At 35.8% G+C, this 21,035-nt stretch overlaps 2 protein-coding genes across 7 annotated transcripts in view; both read right to left on the bottom strand.

The window, feature by feature from the left end:
• The window catches only part of LOC100853474 (rho GTPase-activating protein REN1), a 33,310-nt gene extending 26,884 nt beyond the window's left edge, over nt 1-6,426 (bottom strand). Inside the window, exons 1-5 of one of the 6 annotated variants that reach the window (XM_059738560.1) lie at nt 6,140-6,426; nt 5,708-5,781; nt 5,502-5,570; nt 4,280-4,316; nt 224-300 (exon numbers count right to left, since the gene is read on the bottom strand). In XM_059738560.1, the coding sequence (XP_059594543.1) occupies nt 224-300; nt 4,280-4,316; nt 5,502-5,570; nt 5,708-5,737 (213 nt within the window). In that variant the 5' untranslated portion in view covers nt 5,738-5,781; nt 6,140-6,426. The other 5 variants (XM_059738558.1, XM_059738561.1, XM_059738556.1 and 2 more) reach the window with 5 other exon arrangements.
• An 828-nt stretch (nt 6,427-7,254) lies between these two features.
• LOC100242393 (uncharacterized) lies at nt 7,255-20,314 on the bottom strand. Its single transcript, XM_059738555.1, has 22 exons — nt 19,713-20,314; nt 19,070-19,612; nt 17,686-17,900; nt 17,536-17,598; nt 17,140-17,274; nt 16,057-16,175; nt 15,638-15,946; nt 14,115-14,202; nt 13,899-14,004; nt 13,698-13,811; nt 13,325-13,488; nt 13,094-13,214; nt 12,398-12,622; nt 12,125-12,315; nt 11,622-11,789; nt 10,945-11,050; nt 10,413-10,550; nt 9,297-9,458; nt 8,886-9,086; nt 8,599-8,793; nt 8,449-8,520; nt 7,255-7,801 (listed from the first exon to the last, which is right to left on the bottom strand). Exons 1-22 carry the CDS (start codon nt 19,758-19,760, stop codon nt 7,649-7,651), a joined length of 3,636 nt encoding a protein of 1,211 aa, XP_059594538.1. The 5' UTR covers nt 19,761-20,314; the 3' UTR covers nt 7,255-7,648.
• Between the last annotated feature and the right edge of the window lie 721 nt (nt 20,315-21,035).

The raw sequence follows: 21,035 nt of genomic DNA, 5'->3' as shown, positions 1-21,035 counted from the left end.
TGATTCATGGAAAGGATCCAAAATAAAATATGCACAAGAAATTGCAATTTGTTCAAGGAAGGAAATCATGGCAGTTCGGTTACTAGAAGCTTAGAGGCTAGGAAAAGTAACAGACGGTTCTCAACTGTGTATCTGGTTGTATGAGACAATTCCATTGTAATCTTGAGAGGACAACCACTACCCATAGTATCAGAGAAAATAAATACAAAGTGAAATAGAGTACCGGGTTTCTTCTAAAGAAGACCAATGATGTGCGTGTCAAAATAAACCACCTTCTCTTCCAAGATGCCCATCCTATTCCTACACATGAATTAAATAGTAATAACTTTAGGTAAATTCATATTCTTTCCCCACAAGATAATAAACACAATATGAAACCAAAGTTTGATTAATCTCAATTTTGATGATAACAAAATAAGATTTGGAACTAATGATTTATCCTACGTGTGTCTAGGTAAGAAGATTTTCAAAGAAGCAATCAAAGATATATCAAACCAAAGGGAAATCGAGAAGAATAAAAAGACCTCAAAGATAAGATCAATCAAGACTTATTCTCTAGGATCTCTTTGTAAGGCTATTGGTACATTAAGATCATGCATTTTATTTTTGCTTAAGTACCTAAAATCATCCAAGTGCTAAATTAGTTTTATTCTTTTATAAATTGGATGAATAATTGTTTTATATGAAAACTACTTTTGTTTAATGCAATTCATAATTAAAAAGGTTTTTAAAATGATAAAATGTTATTTATCTGAGGTTCCCTCAGGATTTTATCTAAAAGATGCAAAAATTATAGAGTTCATTTATACATCTTTGAATGATTTTTACAAGAATTGAGATTGATTGTTTCAAGGATAAAAACCAATGTTTTGACATGCATTTCATCATTGTGCAACGATAAGAGTCTTGTGGGAGTTGTTTGCCCTTTTTAGGGTGTCTTGGGTGCTTCCATCGTCAGTTAGAAAAACACTTTTAAAGTGGTATGGGTCGTTTGTGGCCAAGGAGTGCAGGAAGATGTGGAAAGTGGGACCATTATGTTTGTTTTGGATGGTGTGGAAGGCAAGAAATAGAATTGCCTTTGAGAGGAAAGAGCTCTCTATCCAAAGGCTAAAAAGTTCTTTTGTTTCTAGTCTTTGGTCAAAAGCAAAGGGGTGTTTAGATGATGTTCCTCTATACAAGTTTAGATAGAAGGCAACCTTATCGCCAAGATTTTTTTAACTTTTTTTAGTTTTTTAGATTGGTAGAATAATAATATGGAAGATAGGTGGTGGAATTCTAATTAGGAGCTTCCAAATTCAAATGTCACATTCCGAAGTATTATTCTTTTTAATCCATCAAATCTAAGTGCCACACCTGAAAATCCTTTACCAAGTTCATTTAGTTAAAAAGAGCCTTCATTGGACCTCTTCCCATTTAAAAATTCACTCACTATGCTTACAAAAATTCCAAACTCTGATTTTTTTAGAGCTTGCAAACAAGAGGCCCAAGAGTCCTATTTTCAACATGTGTTCTAGAAAAGAAACTCAATCATGAACCCATCATCTTATTTCACATTTTGTGCCTAACAGAGGCTTTCACCCCAATACCAAGCCTTTATCGCTCAACTGTCCAGCCATGAAAATCCTACAATAGTCCAAGAGGCTTTGAGCATTAAACCATGGAAAGAGTCCATAACTGAAAAAATTTAAGCTCTATAAAAAAAGAGACCTAGGAGATTGTGAATTTACCAAAGGGAAAGAAAACAGTTGGATTTAAATGGCCATATACCATCAAATACAAATCCAATGAAACCTTAGAGAGGGGCAAAGCAAGGTTGGTTGCCAAAGGGTACACTCAGCCATATGGTATTGACTACCAAGAGACTTATGCTTTGGTCACTAAAATAAACATTATCAGGATTTTGTTATCATTTGCTTCCAACTTGTACTGACCTTTACAATAGTTCAATGTGAAAAATGTCTCTCTTCATGGTAATCTAGGAAAGAAAGTGTACATAAATGTTGCATTGGGATTTGTACACAAATCATGGTCAAACAAGGTCAATAAGCTCAAAAAGGCACTCTATAAACTCAAAAAATCCCCATGTGCATGGTTTAGGAGATTCACTATATCAATGGTGAAGAAGGGATACATCAAAACTAAAGTGATCATACCTTGTTCATTAAACACTCCCTCCATAGAAGGGTAATTGCTTCAATTGTTTATATCCCTAATATCATTATTATTGGTGATGATCAAGAAATTTGAAATTTGAAGTCCTATCTAGCAAAGGAATTTGAAATCAAGGATTTGGGGAGCCTAAGGTATTTCCTTCAAATAGAAGTTGCGATATTGAAACAAGGAATCTTCATTTCAAACAGAAATACAAACATAATCTACTTAAGGATACAGAAATGTTGTGTTGCAAACTAGTTGATGCTCTGATTGAGGCAAACTACAAATTAGGGATGGTAGGAAAGTTGATCTACTTACCACAGATAACATCTTATATGGCATATATTGTTAGTGTAGTAAGATAGTTCATGCATGCTCCACCAAAGTCCAATTGAAGGGTTATTTATAGGATTCTTAGGTATATCAAGGCAGCCTTGGGCAAAAGGATAGTGTTTTAGAGAAGTGGTGACCTGAAGTTAAAAGCCTAAACTGGGCAGGGGGTTAGATAGAAGATCAACAATGAGATTTTTTGGGAGGAAACCTTATTGTATGGAGGAGTAAGCAACATTCAATTTTATTCTTTTTGTACAAATCTCCTTGTCAAGCGAAGGTTTCCATGTACCAGGTTTGTATTTCATGGGAAGGATTTCTCATCCTTCTTATGTTGCTTTTGTCTTTAATGAATACATCTTTGGTTTCTGATCAAAAAAGTTTAGAGCTTACAACTCAAAGCATTTGTGAGTTATCCTCAAAATAATGCTCATGGATCTCAATATTAACATCAAAGAGGATGTTGTATTGTAACAACAAAGTAGCTATAAATATAACTCACAATCCAGTCTACCATGATTGAACAAACATGTGGAGGTTTGACACTTCATCAAGAAGAAGCCAGACACTGCTCAAGTGTGCACACCATATGTCACATCAACCAACCAGCTAACGGATGTGTCTACCAAAGGTTTACCAAGCCTTAGGGATGCAAAATATCTTTGCACCTCCTTGAGGAATGTTGGGAAGATTTGAATTAATTCTCATAATTTCTATAAATATAACCTCATATAGTTGTCAGGCATGTGTACAATGGTTGTATTCCCGGAAATTTGCTTGTAATTAGAATAGGATAGCTATAAATTGTCTTGTAATTAGAATGAGATAAATGTAATCCTTATTTGGTTGTGATTGGGCTCAACTATTGGATATAAATTAAGGCCTTGTACTGATTCAGAAAAGTGATTGAGATCATTTTTCATCCTTTGATTCACCTTTTTTTTTATTTTGATGGGCACATTTAAGAGAATTGCAACCACTGACCAATACCAATCCCTAGAAATGTTCACTCTCTAGAAAATAGTTCGTCTATATTTGAAGTTTTCCTCTCTCCCCCTATGACATAGAACAAAGGAATCAGAGGACCTTGTATTGTTTCCATGATATTTTTGTTTTACGTGATCATGTTTGCTTGTTGTCCCTTCAATTATTTTAGATCCAGATTTCACAGATCCTAGGACATTTTTCCTCTGGCCTTAGCTAGCTGTTGTTATAAAGCCTGTTGTTTTTATGATGTTATTGAATTCAATATACACCACATTTATTCATCTTCGAAGAAATATGCAAAAGAACTATTCAAGACATAAATCTTTGAACTTTTAGCATATAATAAATGTCTTGTATAAATTGTGTTTGTGTAGAAATAGATTATGTATCCATAGTGGATGATATATTATTCTCTATCATCCATTGTGCTATGAACATTTGTAATTTTAGACCAGAAAAAATCATAATAGCAGATTACAATTCAGTCAAGAGATTCTTGTTTTATTGTTGTTGAGAACAGAATTGGGATATCTATAACATGATTTTTTGACTTAGTATATGATCTTTTCTAGTTTAAATTGTGTATCCTAAACTCGTGAAGAAAACGAATATGAGGTCAGATTTTATAGCAAGATGGCAATCAGGGTGTAGCTTCTTGTTTAAACTGAGAGGCAGCAAAAGTATATACAGTCCTTCATATGATAGAATTAGAAAAGCTCATGAGAGAAACGCTTCCAAGTTCCCCAAAGCAAGTCTGAACATAATGTTATAAGCAAACAAATGAACAATCCAGCAAAGAAAAATGCACCTTTGGATGATATAAAGAGTGGTCCACTCTTGAAAACCTGTATAGAAATATAGATTTCAGGATAGAATTACGTTAGTAAACTAAAAGAGAAGTGCATAAACATGAAATCAACTGCAGAGGGAGAAAGGCATTTCATGATGCCAAAACTGAATCCAAAACCACTGATGACAGAAGGCATATAAAGCATAGCATTCATCCATGAGTTTGCAATGGCCTATGAATAATAACCATTTAAATACATGGTTGATGCCTAGATTTTTATGATTAGCAGCCCAAGATAATTCAACTGAGTGTCACATTTTAGAATCAACAGCTTAACACCAACTTTTTAAATCCAAGAACGTATCACATTTGTTGCTAGGAGCCTACAAAGATGAACAAGACACCGTATAAGATAGAATTAGATCCTAACTCTTTGCATAACTGAGTAATTTGTTGCTGGTACCTTCTCTATCTCATGATATTGCATCATGAAATAGGGAAGATACTTGTGAAAAATTGAAATTCACTCAATCAAATGGCCAAAATAAGTTTTTCAAAATAGGAAGTTCAAATATGTCAAATGATATGTGAGTTCAAGGTGCTTTTGGAAATAAGCCGATGTTAACACAGACCCATGGAGAGTATGAAATGTACCTTCTCACTCAAATGGACATAAAAACCCCTCCGCCAATACTATGCTACCATGCTCATTTGAGAATAATCGAAGTATAAAAATGGGTTTTCAAGCTCACTATTTGTGATCACCTCCAAAAGTGAAGGAAGAATGTGCATCTCGCCATCTCCTCTGGCACGCAGTTACTTTCTTAACCTCTCAGTTCACCATAAGGAGGCTAAGACAAATGCATCACTTCATTACCTGAATGACCAGCAAGGGTGGTGGTTTTTGGATTCTCAAGATACCCATCCATGAGTAACTATAGTTCATTTTGAGATGTAGGAGAAGGATTTACAAACTTTCCAATACATATATAATCAATTCAATATTCAACGATTCGGTTCAATAATCAATGCACCATCTAAAATTTTTAATACTTATACTTTGAAGCCTAGATAAAGATCAAAACAGCTTTATTACCCAATCTAATAACAAATACAATGCCAATAACACAATCAAGTAAACAAAACATTCATTAACCAATCATACAGTACCAGCACCTCAAAGTAACCCAGGCGCAATAACATATACATGTAATAGACAATACTATAAATGGAGGGTTACCCTATTTCCGGCATGATAACACAACTGATCAGCCCACCCAGTGGTCGCAGAACTCACATCAGATCCTCCCTGAAACACGAAAAAGATCAATCATCGTCTACCATACAAATTCAACATCCTTTAATGGATAAATGCCGCTCAACCCATTTCTTTTTCTCTGAAACAACGGCAGCACATCCAAACACAATTCTGTTAACTATGTGTACCACAGAAAATTCGGCAGTTTGGATCACCATCTTTCTCCCTGGATCATCAAAGTTAACCCCCACAAACGGCAGTGCTGTATCATATCAAAAACCAAGCCAAGACTCAATAATCTCCGTACGCAAATTATAGAATATATATATACACGTTGAGATGGACTAACAGTGATGAAGTGTATCTCACACATAAGTCATAACCAAGACATCTTAAAATGTAATTTCCTTTTTAAATGAAGAAGGAGCAGATCAAAAGAAAACCTCAAAACTCAGAACAAAAACAGAAGATATAAAAAACAAATGAAAGGGAGAATATGGACCCAAGGACAAGACGGCAAGTGTACAATGAGGCCAATGCAAGTTTGAAATCCAAATCCTTGGAGATAAAGCAGAATCAAGAAAGCAGAAAGAGAGAGGAAGAGAGTAAAGTGAATTTGCCTTTTTTGAGTCTTGCCTCTCCGTTTCTTGTTTTCCAACGGAAACCCCACCCGCAAGCAACGTATTCCAAATGGCCCCACCGACTCTTCACACTTATCACCCATCAGTCATCACCCACTATTAATTTTGGGTTTTCTATTTTCTGCAAATATTCCCATATTCTGATCCAAAAATTAATGCATGAGTTTAACAAAGATGGACAGTGGGTGATGAGACTCGAATATGGGAGACATGCTTTGCTTTGTAGTTTATGGTTGGAGCCACGTGAATGAATGGATGGACGACAATGCCAAACACATGCCTACTTCTTTCTTATGTTGTCTGCCATTGTTATTCGTTTCACTTTTCAGACATGCTTTGTCTTGATATGGCAATTAAATTAATTCACTGCCAAAAGCATTCTTTTTTCTTTTTTTTTTTTGAAATTCGATTTTCAAATCTTACAAGCAATCAGCCATCATGTCGTTCAACTCGATCTATTTCCAACGTAATTTCAAGTTTCTCGTGATTTTTCTTCAAGAAGGCGTGCAACTCTCCAATCATGGCAGCGAAAATTAAGGAGCTCCGGAATTGCTGGACAAATAGAAAAGCCCACGTAAGCAAAAATAAATAAATAAATAAATAAAATGCCTGTTTTCGTGACCGCACTGTCAGTGTAGCGGGCTTTTCTGTTGCAAATTCGCTGGCACTTCGTTACAAGTAAAAGAACATTCGAAAACGACGTCGTTTGGACACCAAGAATATCGACCGTCAAAAGTTCGTTAAGATTTGACCCCGCATTTGGCGGCTGAGAAATGAGTGGAAATTTGAAATTTTCAAATAATTTTTATATTTTTCAGTTCCCAAACATGGAAACAATCCGTGATTCATTGCCATTGCGGCGCGGCGGAGATTCATCCGCCATCAGAGTCAAAATTTGAAAAATCAAAATTTTTTTTCCAAAAATCACTTCACACGTGTAAGCGTTTTCTTTTGAAATAGATTATATTCAAACATTCCATGCATTTTCTATTTTTTAAAATAAAAAAAATTATAAAAATAAAAAATTACCTAAACATAAACTAAATGATTTTAAGCATGGAAGTGCTACTAAAGTAAACATTATGGATAGAAAATGCTTTAACCAGAGTCACTCCCAAACGAGCCCTCTAATTCATTCAACTTGCAACTGCAAAAACCCTCAATACCATATACACAAAATCGGTTACGTGAATCACAGCTCACAAGTTGAAACAAGATGTCTGCTGGAAATGCAACAAAAAAATAGAAGTGATGAACACTGTCTTCCATAATCCATATTCTCTGATGGAAAAAAAGAATAACAAATGATAACCTCCATGGAGGCCATGGTGGGGAAACTTCATCAAAACTGAAAAATCATCAAACCCGGATCATACATATGAGGGTGACAGTGTCAGTGTTCCTTCCTTGCTTCAATTTGATGATAATGGACAGAAACTGAGGGCCTCCTTGGACTTGTATGTATGTACAGAATTAGAAATTTAGAGTCTAGAAATAGTAGTTGTTCTCCTTGTGGTTTACAGCATCCTTACAGAGCATGGACCGCACTTCCATTATCGATCTGGGTGGCTCCAGGTCTTTCTCTTGCAGTGCATTTCCAAGCAATTGTTGCATTTGTGATGCAAATGTGTCATCTAAAATCTGCATATATGCATAATTGGTACATAAATTACAGTAGATAAGTGAAGAAAACAGGATGCTCTATATAACCCACTCCTCACAGGAGGAGAAATTTCCATTCATTAGATGATTAATTCAATTCACTCATACTGGTTAGGCCACACGAAGATTGTCAGATAAATTGTTAAGAATGTAAATTAATACTTAAGATATCTTATGCTAGAAGCCTAGAACTACCTAGTAAGAGATATGCCCAGTACAATGTACAATATATCTGGATTAATCAACATTTTGTTGTTCAAGTTTGGTCTACACCATCCCAAAACTATTAACCATATATATCAAAGCACTATTAACATGCGTTTAAAAATATTTAAGCACAATTTATGTATATATAGTAACAGGTTTTCAAGTCGATATCATTCAAGCCAAGCGGGCTAAGGTTGGATCCTGTGAAATTAATTAAAATTGAAAGAAAATTACTAAAGCTACAAAATTGTGAAAAAATCTTGACAAGATAATTTAACATCTATATGGGAGTTTGAAATCTCAAAATCTTGGGAAGGTTTTAAATAGTTTAGAATCTAACAGCACTTTTGGACTAAATAGTTTGTGTCATAGAGTATTTCAACCTCAGCAGAAAGCTTGGATGGTAAAGTGAAACTTACAGACACTGCAATTCGTGAGCCTTTATACCAAGACTGGTTCTCTCTCCTATTCTCCAAAAAACTTAGCACATCCTGTTACACAAAAGAAACAGTCCATGTAATATTTACAAATCTGATTAATTTGTTTTGGATTTGTGCTGCATAACTTACCTGTCCCATCCGGTCCCAATAACATCGGCAGATTGCTATGAACACATGAACTTCAAAGACGGTATAAAGGTGGTCAATTGTCTTTGTTAGAAGATCCTTCAATGGCTGCATTCTACTTTGTACATCTGATTCTACCATGGTTTCTTCTGAGTCCTGGATTATCTTCTTCAATTTTGTGGCACTCTGCACCCTTGTCTGTACATACAAAGAAGCAAGACATAATCCCTTATCTTAACACGAAAATTAATAATCTTAAACAAATATCACTGAGGAAATCAGGTACCCACATTCTCTGCAAGTTTCTCAACAATTGCTTGCACATAATTTCTGAATTTGGCTCTAAGCATCACAGTTACTTCACTGAGACGCTCACCTGCCACTGCATTTCCACCATCAGGGATGCAAGAACCCCATGACTTCAACTGGGTTTCTATCTTGGGCCGAAGCACATCCAGCATCCTTTTCATGGAATTTAAAAGAATCCCCAGCTGAAAAATAAATGTAACCTCTGACTCCATGCATCAAAAAGAAAAACAAAAAGAAAAGGAAAAGAGAAAAAGAACCATTTCTCTGGAATGGATGGGGGTTAGTTCAGGATGTTGCCACATTCAGAGCTTGGGTTTGAGGCATGTGAACTTTTGTATAGGCTCAGTCCTTGCCTTCCCTTAACCAAGTATGTGGCAGAATCAGAAGCTCACCTCTCCAGGGACTGTATAGGTGTTTACTGTTCGTTTTGCAAATTTCTGCACATATTTGAGTCCCAATATCTTAGTTGCCAGATTGTCCTTCAATGGTGATAAAACATCGGCATATTGCTTCTCCAAAGCTTCTAAAACTGCCTTCTCAACATCTGCAACAGCCTTTTAACACATACAGACCATGAACAGAAATAAGTAACTGTAAAATAAGTAACTGCAATACCAAGTAATGAATGAACAAAAGAGAAAGGTGCCATAATAATTGGAGACTGGATTTGCACTACAGGTTTGGAACCTCGATTTTGACAGATGCAATATTGACAATCATACAGGTCAAAAGCCAACCCAATTCAGAAGACCATATTCATGTAACTGAAAGATAATGCCATTCAGACCATTTCCCAAATTTCAAATGAATGTTTAAAAAAAAAAAATCCATATATCCAACTGCAAATGTTAGGCAAAAGATAATCCTAGGTTGGTCCTAAGCTTCCACGGAAAGTAGAGGTTCTTGGATTCTTTGATGTATATCAGTGGATGAGTTGTACTCTTGATTAGTAAAGAGACAAGATCTTGTTCATAATATGTTTGGATAAAGACATCTTAGGTAGGTCCCAAGCTTCGGAAAATAGAGGCTTTTGGAGTCTTGATGCATTAGAGGACATGGAGGCCTAGAACAAGAATCAGGAAGCTTTTGGAGTCTTAACAATGGTCTTTTAACACCCCCCATCCACATCATCACCACCCTTTGTTGAAGGATATTATCCCATCCTTCAGGTCATGAATCGGAAGCTAGTGATCTGCTAAATGGAGAAGGCCAAAGAATTTGAGGGGAACTTTTTCACTCATTGAGACTTTGTGTGACAGGTTTCCTCTTTTATTGTTGTGTTTGCTGTTTACTCCAATTTTCCATAAGGATGTTTCTTGTACCATTTTCCCCCTTTTGTTCTTATACAAGAGAGAGAGAGATAAAAAAAACCACAATTAAGGCTGCTCTCCTCAAAATATGTGTTATATATCTGTATGCCATTAATAAACTCAAGCCAGCAAAAAATAAATAAGTACAGAAATAAAACAAAAAAATGGTAAGAAGTTAAGAACCATTTCTGGACATACATTCTCCAAAACAATTGTATATTCTGGCCAGCGACGAATGATGATTTCATATTCATTCAATGTCTCCTTCAGCCGCTCATACATTTCATCTACAAAGGGTGTGGTAGAGTGTTGTGTTCTGATTCCACACCACTTTACCTGAAAGTAAGTCTTATCTAGTCAATTTCCATAAAATAGTAACATAGTCAATTTCCATAAAATAGTAACAATCATTGTGAAAAATGGGATGTTTTCCAATAACGTGAATATAACAAGGTAGACACTGTATGATTGACTGGAATTAAACCACTTATCAGCTAGCCTGAAAATAATTCAGTAAAAATCAACAAATAGTAGGAAATATGATACAACATCTAATTTGTTAGAAACACTGTAAGCATTCTAATCACTTCATTAACTTGTTTGCATCAAAGCAGAAGGGAAAGAGGCATCACTGCTCAAGTAAATATTCTAGATCATAAAAGGAACCAGTGATTTCCATTAAACTTGAGTGCTCCAATTTATATAAAATAATGCTTGTTAGACATATTACCTTATCTAGTTTGCATGAGTCGAGCAAAGCAAGACGCTTGTCTTGAATCCAGACAATTATATACAAGTGAAATAATTCTTTCGCATCCACTCCACCTTTGATAGGACTGAGAAAGAGCATTAGATGAGTGAAGATCACACACAAAAAACAGTCTCAATATGGAGTAAATATTTCTTTTTTTGATAGGTAAGAAAAGATCTAATAAAAAGAGGCGCCAAAAGAGCGACTCAAGGTATACAATACCTACACCCACCGCCAAACTGGCCATAACAGAAGAAAAAAATACGCACCCAGCTGGCCCAAAAAACACCCTTATCTAGAGCCCAACCAATCAATAAAACTAACTATAGTTAGAGGACGATCAGCTATAAACAACTTGGCCTCTGACCAAAGAGAAAACAAAAAAGTATTTGAATCTCTATATTGACAGCACATCATCATTAAAGGCCAATCTATTTCTTGCCTTTCAAACCGTCCAAAAAATATAAAGAGGAGCTACTCTCCACACCTTCTTGCACTTTTTGCCCACAAAAGAACCATGCCAACTAAGAAGCATCTCTCTAACTGAGAAAGGCAGCACCCATGACACCCCAAACAAATTAAAGAGCAAATCCCATAAGACCCTTGTTTTTGTACAATGAAGAAGAAGATGGAGTAAAATAAGGCAAAATAATTACCTAATGTTCCAGCAAGCTATATCCTTTTGGAAGTCTGCTGTTGCAATAACAAGTTCAGTCACAGGAGGTGAGGGGCCAGAAGGAGGACACGAAAGAAGGAAGGCTTGCAATCTATTGCATAGCTCCACACTATATATGGCTGAAGAAAGATTTGGTAGATCAATAAAACTGCAAAAGAAATCAAATTAGAAACTAATCAAGTATTAAGGATTCAGGGAATTTTTTTTATACACTCATAGGAATATAATAGGTGAGCAGTACTGCTACTATTTAAATTACAAACATACACAAGAGTGAATCTCACAAAAGAAAAGTCAGAAACAATTCCCCAAAGGAAATTCCAAAATAGCATCTGGCAAAAATCGCTATTTACATCAATAAACTGTAATAATTGCCAAATGCAATTCTTTGGATCACAGTAGAAGGTCTACCACTGCCCCCTAAATGTGCCAAATACTTTAAAAAAAATCATGTAATAATAAAGGATGTGCTGATTATTTTACCTGGGCAGAACATGCTGATTGTGGATCTCAATGTCAGCAAAAATTTCATTTCTAATATTTAAACACAATGATTTCATCTTCTGGTAAGCTGTACAAAGAGTCACAGAATCCATCAATGTGCTCTCATTATTACTGGAAATAAAGTCATCCGTTTCAGCCAAATGCCTTCTTGATCTCTTCTTTGCAGCAGCCTACAGCAATTTGTAACTTAGAAAAATAATAGAAAGGGGAAAATTAAGGAAGCATAAGCATGAAGAAGTCAGTTTACAACACCTGAAAATATTTGCAAAGCTTCAACTGAGCCTCAGAAGTCAAGATGTCATGGAATAGAGTGTAAAGCTTTACAGCAGGTTCCAAAGCAGGAGCTGCATTTCCAATTGCAGGAACAAAAACATCCAACATTCCTGACGGAGATGATTCATCAAGGGACTTGTAGTTCTCAAAAACCAAAGCAAGAATCTGCTCAACTTGATCCTCAATCTCCCCAAGGATGCGATTCTGCATAATGGTTAACATGAAAAAAGTAACTCTTGTGACCTTTACTAAGTACAGCCAACCTTACAAAAATGATGAGAACATGGTTGTTTATTCTGAGACACTACAACAAGCATTAGTGTCACATTGAAAGTTAAATGCCTGAGACGTAACATAAAATAGTTGCAAGTTTTTTTATGGAGCACAAAGGGGTCATCGGGTGATAAATGTATTTGCAAAGTAGGAGCAATCAGATAGATCCAAGCTACAATGCATGTTTTTTTAGAACCTGTGGTGTTAAAACACTTTCCCTTTCGGTCACCCTCTCTTTTGTTTCAACATGTAAGGTTTAAGTTGAAACTTTTGGATCACGACAACCCAAATAAAGAGGCCTACTGACCTGAATGACCTGTCATTCACCCTTAAACACAGAACCCTCCAAAACTAAACATGCAAACTCATAAGGCCAGAATTTCACGAAAATTCAACTCCTACCTCTTGATGGCTTAAAACACCCCTACTGGAGCCTTTCATTAACACAGGTAGCAGCAAGTCATGGACCAAGCCTAGGCAGTCTGCAGTGGGTGTTGCTACTTCCATAACATATGATAAGTATCTGCAAGCAACATAAGAGAGTATCTGATCAAACAGCAATTTAGAATTCTTTGTGATGTATGGAAAATTATCCAGATACAAAAAATCATCCCATCTGCGACATCTCAATACCTTAACTTGGTGTATGCGTCTGAAACTCCATAGTAGGAGGCAAATTCGGTCACTAACCACTTCCATGGACCATGTAGCAACAAATGTCTTTGCTGAAAACGTTGAACTTTCATTGCAACTTCTAACACCAAGTCATATGCCACAGTTTCTGCAACGGAACCACACTAGGACGAAAAGGAGAAGTTAATACCATATAATGATTTCCAGAGTTATAGCAATCCTGTTGCTCTCATTCCATATAATTACTGATGGTCTTTGGTCCTTCATGTATAATTAATATTCCTAGCAGAACATCGTAAAGCAGGCACAACATAAAACAGAAAATGTAGCATGTATTTCTGAAACTGAAAAGAGGATAAGATCTCAAATGTACCTTAAGATGACTATTCTCATCCACAATAGTTGAATAGTTTATGTATAGTTGTATTCTGCCCACAAGTTCATGCTCTGGCTCATGATATATAGACCACCAGCGGAGCTTGTCACTCTGCATTCAACCAAATATTGAATCCTCCAGCATCACTATCTGCTATACTAATCTTCACAGATAATAAGTAGGTTTGACAAATCTTACTGGCTCATCTGTGATAGTGGCCAATTGAGCTACAACACGACCATAATACTGTCCTTTAGAATCTTGGACTTCAATTATCAGATCATCGCCAATGCTATCTGGGAAGCTGTTTTGAAATAGACAAAAAAGTGACTATCACCTCTAACAACAAAGGAGTAACAAGGAGTACATAAAATAGAGAAAAATAAATAAACAAATTAAAATTAAAACACATACAATACATGGGTTTCACCAGATCCTGCTTGCATGCGAACTGCATCCTCTTCAGATGAACTTTTCAATCTCAACAAACAAGAATAGGTTTCTGACAACAAAACAACACCTAAACTCAGATTATGTAAACTCAGTGACTAGCAGTTCCTCATTCCAGCTGTATATATATATATATATTTAATTTAGGTCAAACACGAGCACTTGTATGGACCTAAATGACCTGGTAGTGTAATGTAATAACATGAAATAATTGCATTTAATGACATGTTACAACCCAGAACTTCTTCAGAGTTTTTTCCCAATTAATTGGTACCATCTTATGCCATGGGGCATATTATGTTTTCGTTTTTATCCTCCTTTGTGATATATTTTCTCTGTTAACAAAGTCTTAATTTTCTATTAAAAAAGGTATAGGAGACCTCAGAAATTGTGTCTGGAGGTACTTTCTCTTGATCCATATTTTCTACTATTTATTATGGTAGTGGGATGTATGGACGTTTTCTTTTTTTATTACACCACGTTGAACTCTTCACATGGACAGAGTTATAGATTTTGGTTTTTCATACCTGCCATCTTGCTTATTCACGTAGAGAATTAGAAGATGGATACCATGCTTTTTCAATTTTACGTCCACATTTTTTTATGGGAAAGGATGTCCACATTCTAGCACCTAGATCTGCAGACAAAACCCAATCTAAATTCACCAATCCTCAATTTGAAACTAGATAAAACTTTCATGAAGCACAAGGAACATGCTTTCATGGATCATAGTAAAATAATTGACACATATAGCCGGTGAAGCAATTTTTATTTTATTTTTTCATTTTCATTTTCTGATAGCAAGTATTGCAATTTGTTCTATTCCAAAATAATTACCAAATGACAATTATCCATCCCTACTCCTAAGAAGCTTTGCTTTTCTCCCATTCAAAAAATTTCTCAAATATTCCCAAAATTATTCTTGAAATACTGAGCAAAATTTACCCTTCCTATACCTGACTGAGCAAATTTTACCCTTCCCATACCTGACAGTTGCTAGAATAGTAGCCCCCTGAGGTACTCATATTTGAAAGTTTTTCACGCTCTTCCAAGTGTTTTCCTTGGAAATGTCAAGGCACTAAAAAAGGACAATGGAAAGCCTGGAAATGATTCTAAGTTTGTTATCATGAAAGAGCATAGTTTAAATAGAGAACAACATTGCTCTGGAGATGGCACCAATGGAAAATTGATTCATGACACCAAATATTCACTGTAAGGGTTAGTCAGGTTCAATAGTTTAGCAGACATTAACATTGACTTCCCAGCTTTGTTATGATATTTTGCTAGTTAAATACCCAAGTCTGAATTAATCTCAATACCTAAGTCTGAATTAAATACCGAATTCAAAATTTGGCGCTGTAGTTTTTCCATCCAAGAGGTGATCCATCAAAGTTTAGATGAACACATGTCAATGTTGGAAATAGCTCATAGAAAGCAACAAATTTTAGAGAGGTCATAAATTCTAAATTGAGCAGAGATTTTTGTACCTTGCACTGCTTCATAAGATGGCGAACCATTGTTGCACATACTAGTCACCCCAATTTTTAAGAGTCCAGAGACCTGTTTTATATATCGAGTGCTTGCATGCATATATGCTAAACTCCGACTTGAAAAAGAGCCATTTACAGGTATACGGGGAGCAAAATTAACTTTCCTCACAGCAACCCATCCAGAATGAAGGGTTGATTTTAATTTGGAGCAACGAAACCAAAACGATTCCATATTTATCTTTGGTTGCTTTAGAGATGTAAAACTGCAGCCAGTAGGTGGGTCTCGAGCCATTTTCACTTTTCTTGCTGCCAAATGATCAAAATTTCAGACAGGTGATAGAGGTCTTGACATACAAACTTAGTGCAAGCATGATGAAAATGCATAAAAATAAAAAATAAAAAATACATAACAATACTTTGAACTTTCATTTTTCCAATGATTTTCTTCGGTTTTGGTGCAACTCCCTCACTGACTATATCTGAAGATCGTCTTGCCAACAGTTCTTCCTCAGATTGTAGTAGTACTTGTTCCAGACTGTATTTTTTTTCCAAGAAAATTGGCATTAAAAGCATAAATTGAAAAATAGAACTCAATATTAGATGTCATGAATGGTAAAAACTTCATTAGGAAAGTAACAGGATATACAAACAGAAATAAAGTTTAAAGGAGCAAAATACACGGTACAGGTGAGTTTCCTATGATCCTATTCCAGTAACATTAATTGCTGATGCATTTCAGAGCTTAGCAGCCAGAACATAGATTAAAGTCCATATATTTTCATCTTTAAAGTTTTAATAGCCAAACATGGTGTTTTAAATCATAGCTTCAATGGAGCACAAAATATGTAGCTCATAATCAAATGGCCTAGTGAGGCTTCTTTAAGAGAGACCAATGATAACATTTTTCATTTTTAATTTCATGATGTAGATATTTTGCAAGGTGATGACAAGTTTTTGAAACCAAGTGATTTGAACCCACTTACCTGATGTAAATTATTTCAATTCTACGTGCTAATTAAATTTCCATTTTAGCTTCCCTAATGAAAGGTTCTTTTCATGTGGACAGTTCTTCCTTGTGTACTTCCCTCTACACCACAAATTTAGTGAATCGCTTCTTACTTCAAGTTTAAGGCAGCATAAAGAAAAAAGAAAGACCTAAAGGAATTTGGGTTGAGATGGCAAGTAAATACATGACTGTGAGGGTCCAATGAAATATATGACCTTAAACAAAGATGCATGGAGAAAAAGGGTTCATTAGCTAGGGCAAAGTAGCTGGGGTCACTCAAAATCAAGAAATATGAAATATGCAGTGTTTTATTTTCAAGACTCTCACAACAGCAAAGAGTCTAAGTTAGTAGAAGCTTAAGTTTTAAATAGTCCTATCAATTACATTTCTTAGGTTCTTGGTAGCATTTTTCATATGTAAGCCAAAATAAAATCCTAAATGTCGAAACAGTAGCGTACAAGAAGAAATAAAAAGATAGGAACTATGAACTCACCCAAATGCATTTCGCAACAGTGCACATTCATTATCCAAGAAGAGGGGTGCTTCCATGCAACCCCCAGCCCATGAGTGAAGACAAAGCCGAACACATGCATCATAAGAAATCACAGCACACCATGGACCTTGCCCACTGAATCCAATTTACAGAACAGTTACTAGAAACAACGAATGGATTGACCAAATTTGTATGTGTCACATTTAAGGATGATCATTCTTCTTGTGCTTTTTGATTTGATGCAACAACATTGTTCTTTCTTATCAAAGAAATGGATTAACCAAATTATGATTACAACTATTTACTCTGTCCAATGGTTGAGTTTATCATAAGCACTGTAGATAAGATTCAGAAACCAACATTAAGGTCTATAGTTGGATCAGATACACAACCTACCTTGCATGAAATGTGGGAAGACGAGCTGGCAAAGAACCCGAAGATGCAGTAGTTTCAGCAATGCTGTAAATCATAATGAATGAGTCAATTTGTTCACAATACCAAGAGATTCTTGCTGGATTTAAAGAAGCACGCACACCATGCACACACCTTGCAGAGGGGTCAGGAATTCTGTTGCCGCTATTTTCCTGTGCAGTGGTGCTTGAGGGAATGTTTTTTGTTGTGTTTGGCTCATTTATGGTTACAGTACTACTTGAAATTTGATCCCTGTCTTGGTTGATTTCCAGACTAGAACCAACAAATGGGGGTGCACTGGGGATATCATCATCACCAGAAAGCTTCTGCATTCCTCTGGCATAGACATCCTGCGGCCACTCAACCAGCTAAGGCACCACAGGGGGCATGATAAATAATTTTTGGCATAAAATAAACAAAAAGATTAATTTTTTGTCTTTCTGTTTCAAGGAAAAATGCTAGTATATAATAAGCAGTTTGGGCAAACGAAAATTTGATGGCAGTACTTCTACTATGCAAAATTAGGAAGAAGAAAACTGTTCCAAGGCACAACTACACAATGAAGTCAACTGAATAACAGTGGTGTGCAACCCAGTTGTTCACAAGTTAAGCTTAGCTAACTCAAAACTCCTGAATAGTAATAGCTTCTGGCCAATCTAAAGATTAAGAAGCTAGCTGTTTGGGCTGTGAACAACCAAATAGCCCACCCTCTCACCCAACTATGCAGTTGAGTTCACCTAAAAGCATAAAACATGTTTCAAAAGTGTAATGCCATCCTGAATCTTTCCATATAGAGCCCTAGGGCACTATACTTCCATTTCAGAGAACTTAAAAATATTTAAAGCTTTCAGTCTAAATATGCTAATCACTATAACCAACTAGTACACCAAGTAGCAGAAAACACTATGTCAAAGTAGTTAGCATTTGCAGTTCGTGCCTAATTTGTAGCACTTAAAACAGTCAAAAAGTAGTTTCTACTGTTTTTCACTATTAAATCTCACAGAATTTAAAACAATTTGAATTATTTTACATTCATGTATGTATGAACGAAGTGGAATGTAAATCTGTATGTGTATGATGCTAATAAGTTGATCCCATGCATTCATTTTTTTCTCTAAAGAGTTCATATGTCAACTCACAAGTGTCTTAATCAAGATAATTTTAGGTTATGTTTGGTTCTTGAAAAGTGTCAAGGAAAGAAAATGCAAAAGAAAATCAAATATAATGAAAATTGGTTAGAAATTTATGTATTTTCAAATTATTTAATTTTTATATTAAAGTGCTAAAATAAGTAAAATTAGTTTTAAGTATCATATAAAAATAATTTATTGATTTTAAATCTAGTTTTTATTTTCCTTCCTTCTACTTTCTTTCCCTCAAAATTTCCAGGAACCAAACATAGCCTTAATGAAATTTAAAAATAAGCACTAGCCTTAAACTATGACCAAGTGTAAGCACAAAATTTATCACACAGACATTAACATTTTACAACAAGAAACCCAACATTAGGAAAAGAAACCTGTTCAGCTGCCATTTCCGTATCTGTCCGCAAAGAAACGTTTGATTCTGAAGCATTCATTGCTCGATGAGGCATAACACCACCGAGGCTTCTAAATTGTGTGAAGGACACTCCAGAGCCAGCAGCTGAATCTGATGTTCCATCTTCTGTACACCCATGTCGTCCAACTGAAAACCCACCACCTCCATCTCCCATTCTCTCCACATCTTCCGTACACCTATGCTTTTGCAATGGAGTTGGATATTTGGGACCCGCAGAAACAGGAATTCTATTATCTTGGGGTGATGAATCAAGCGAGTCCTGCCCAATGTGTATGTCATCCTCTGAATCGGTGCCTATGTCCATGTCTGATCCAGACCCACTATCATCACCACTCCTGGGTATAGCATGTGATACTGGAATTATTCCTGATGGCATATACCCACTACGGAACTTGTCTGAAGGAGGCAACCCAAAGCCTCGCCCACCATTTCTTAGACTAGCAATAGGATCACATTGAAGTCCCTGGGTAGAAATCATAACCGAAATATCTTTCTTCTTCTCCTAATTCAAGTTTCAAAGATAAAATAAAACCCATCAAGAAACTCATTTTACACTTGAAAACTAATACCAAATTAATGCTAAATTCAACGGTTACACTCACCTCTCCAACCCACTTTAGGGCATTACTATCAAGGCCTTGTGTAAACATTTTGCAGGGTTTAATCTTCAACCAACCCCCGATTCAGAAACAGAATCTCAAGACCGAGTAACAACACTTGTACAAAGAAAGAAAAATAATAAATACAATACAAGTGGAAAATAATCTTGAATTCTTCTAATGGGTTTGGCGCATTAGGTTTGAACTTTGAAGTGGGTATCATAACATTCCAAGTTTTGTTTTCTTTTCTCAAATTTTCTCACCTGCCAAACAAAGCATAAGGTTTAAATAATTAAACTCACTTGCTAAAAAGTTCAGAGAACCGACTCCAACCCTCCATCAAAACAACTTCGCCCAGGAATCTAAAGAAAACATATATGAGTAATCATCCCACAAAAATTCACTTACCAGAAACAAATCCCACAAAAACAAATGAATTATTAGAGAGAATGTAAAGCAATTTCAATGAGAAAATCGAAGAACGTGAAGCGACTGCTCTGACTTCATAAACGCTTTATTCCCTTGGCTTTAATGCTTCAAAATTCAGGGAGAGAAAAACCAGAGAAGAAATATATATATATATATATCTATATATATTTTTTTTCGAAAAAAAAAAAGCCAGATTTTAGTATCAAACGGATGAATAATGTTTAAACCTTTGATTACAAAAAGGAAAACGAGAATCAGAGAAATAAACGGAGAGTTTAGTTTAACGTGAAGCTGACGTGGCAGGAGGGAAACGCGCTCTTTGTAACGGTCGAATGTTTAATGGTGCAATGTGGCGTGGCGGTACAGGCGATGAGTGCCACTTCGGATGAGGGAGTGGGCCCACCTTTCAAGAATCCACTTTCAAAAATTGACTCAGTGCAATCGCAGAATGCTGCACCCAGCTGTCGGAACCCCAAATATCAATTTTACCCTGGTGAGTCAATGCCTTAGTGGCCAAGTAAGAGTGCGCTTTTGGAAGCAAATTAAATTTTGTTTTCTTACTTTTTAAACTAACAGAAAAATTAAGGTCTAAGCAGGTAGAGCGTCACACCAATCTTAAATTTTATTGACAACATTTAGCAAGAAGCCAGTGTTTGAATTTTTACACATTCATTCATGTTTGTCTGATGATAATCATAACACGAGAACTAAGCAATGATGGGAACACATGCCATTTTGAATTTGACATGTTTTCCAGTGAAGTCAGTGATGATAAATAATTCACATTCTAACATTCTGTTTTGTAGAGGCGGTTGACAGAAAATGCCCATTTTTTAATTTGTAAGGGGGGTTAAATGTTAGAGAACTGTTCCCAAATCTCAATGTGCCGACGCATAT

Source organism: Vitis vinifera, chromosome 7, assembly GCF_030704535.1.
Source record: "Vitis vinifera cultivar Pinot Noir 40024 chromosome 7, ASM3070453v1".
Taxonomy (NCBI): domain Eukaryota; kingdom Viridiplantae; phylum Streptophyta; class Magnoliopsida; order Vitales; family Vitaceae; genus Vitis; species Vitis vinifera.
Note: the sequence above shows the minus strand (reverse complement) of the source record. Positions and strands in the feature narration are given on the sequence as shown.

What these genes read in the sequence shown, in the direction of transcription:
- LOC100242393 (XM_059738555.1), bottom strand. Translation starts at nt 19,760, where the DNA reads ATGTTTACACAAGGCCTTGATAGTAATGCCCTAAAGTGGGTTGGAGAG. An exon ending in CCCTAAAGTGGGTTGGAGAG is followed by an intron (nt 19,613 to 19,712) that starts GTGAGTGTAACC and finishes AACTTGAATTAG; the next exon opens with GAGAAGAAGAAAGATATTTC. An exon ending in CGGAAATGGCAGCTGAACAG is followed by an intron (nt 17,901 to 19,069) that starts GTTTCTTTTCCT and finishes GAGTGGCCGCAG; the next exon opens with GATGTCTATGCCAGAGGAAT.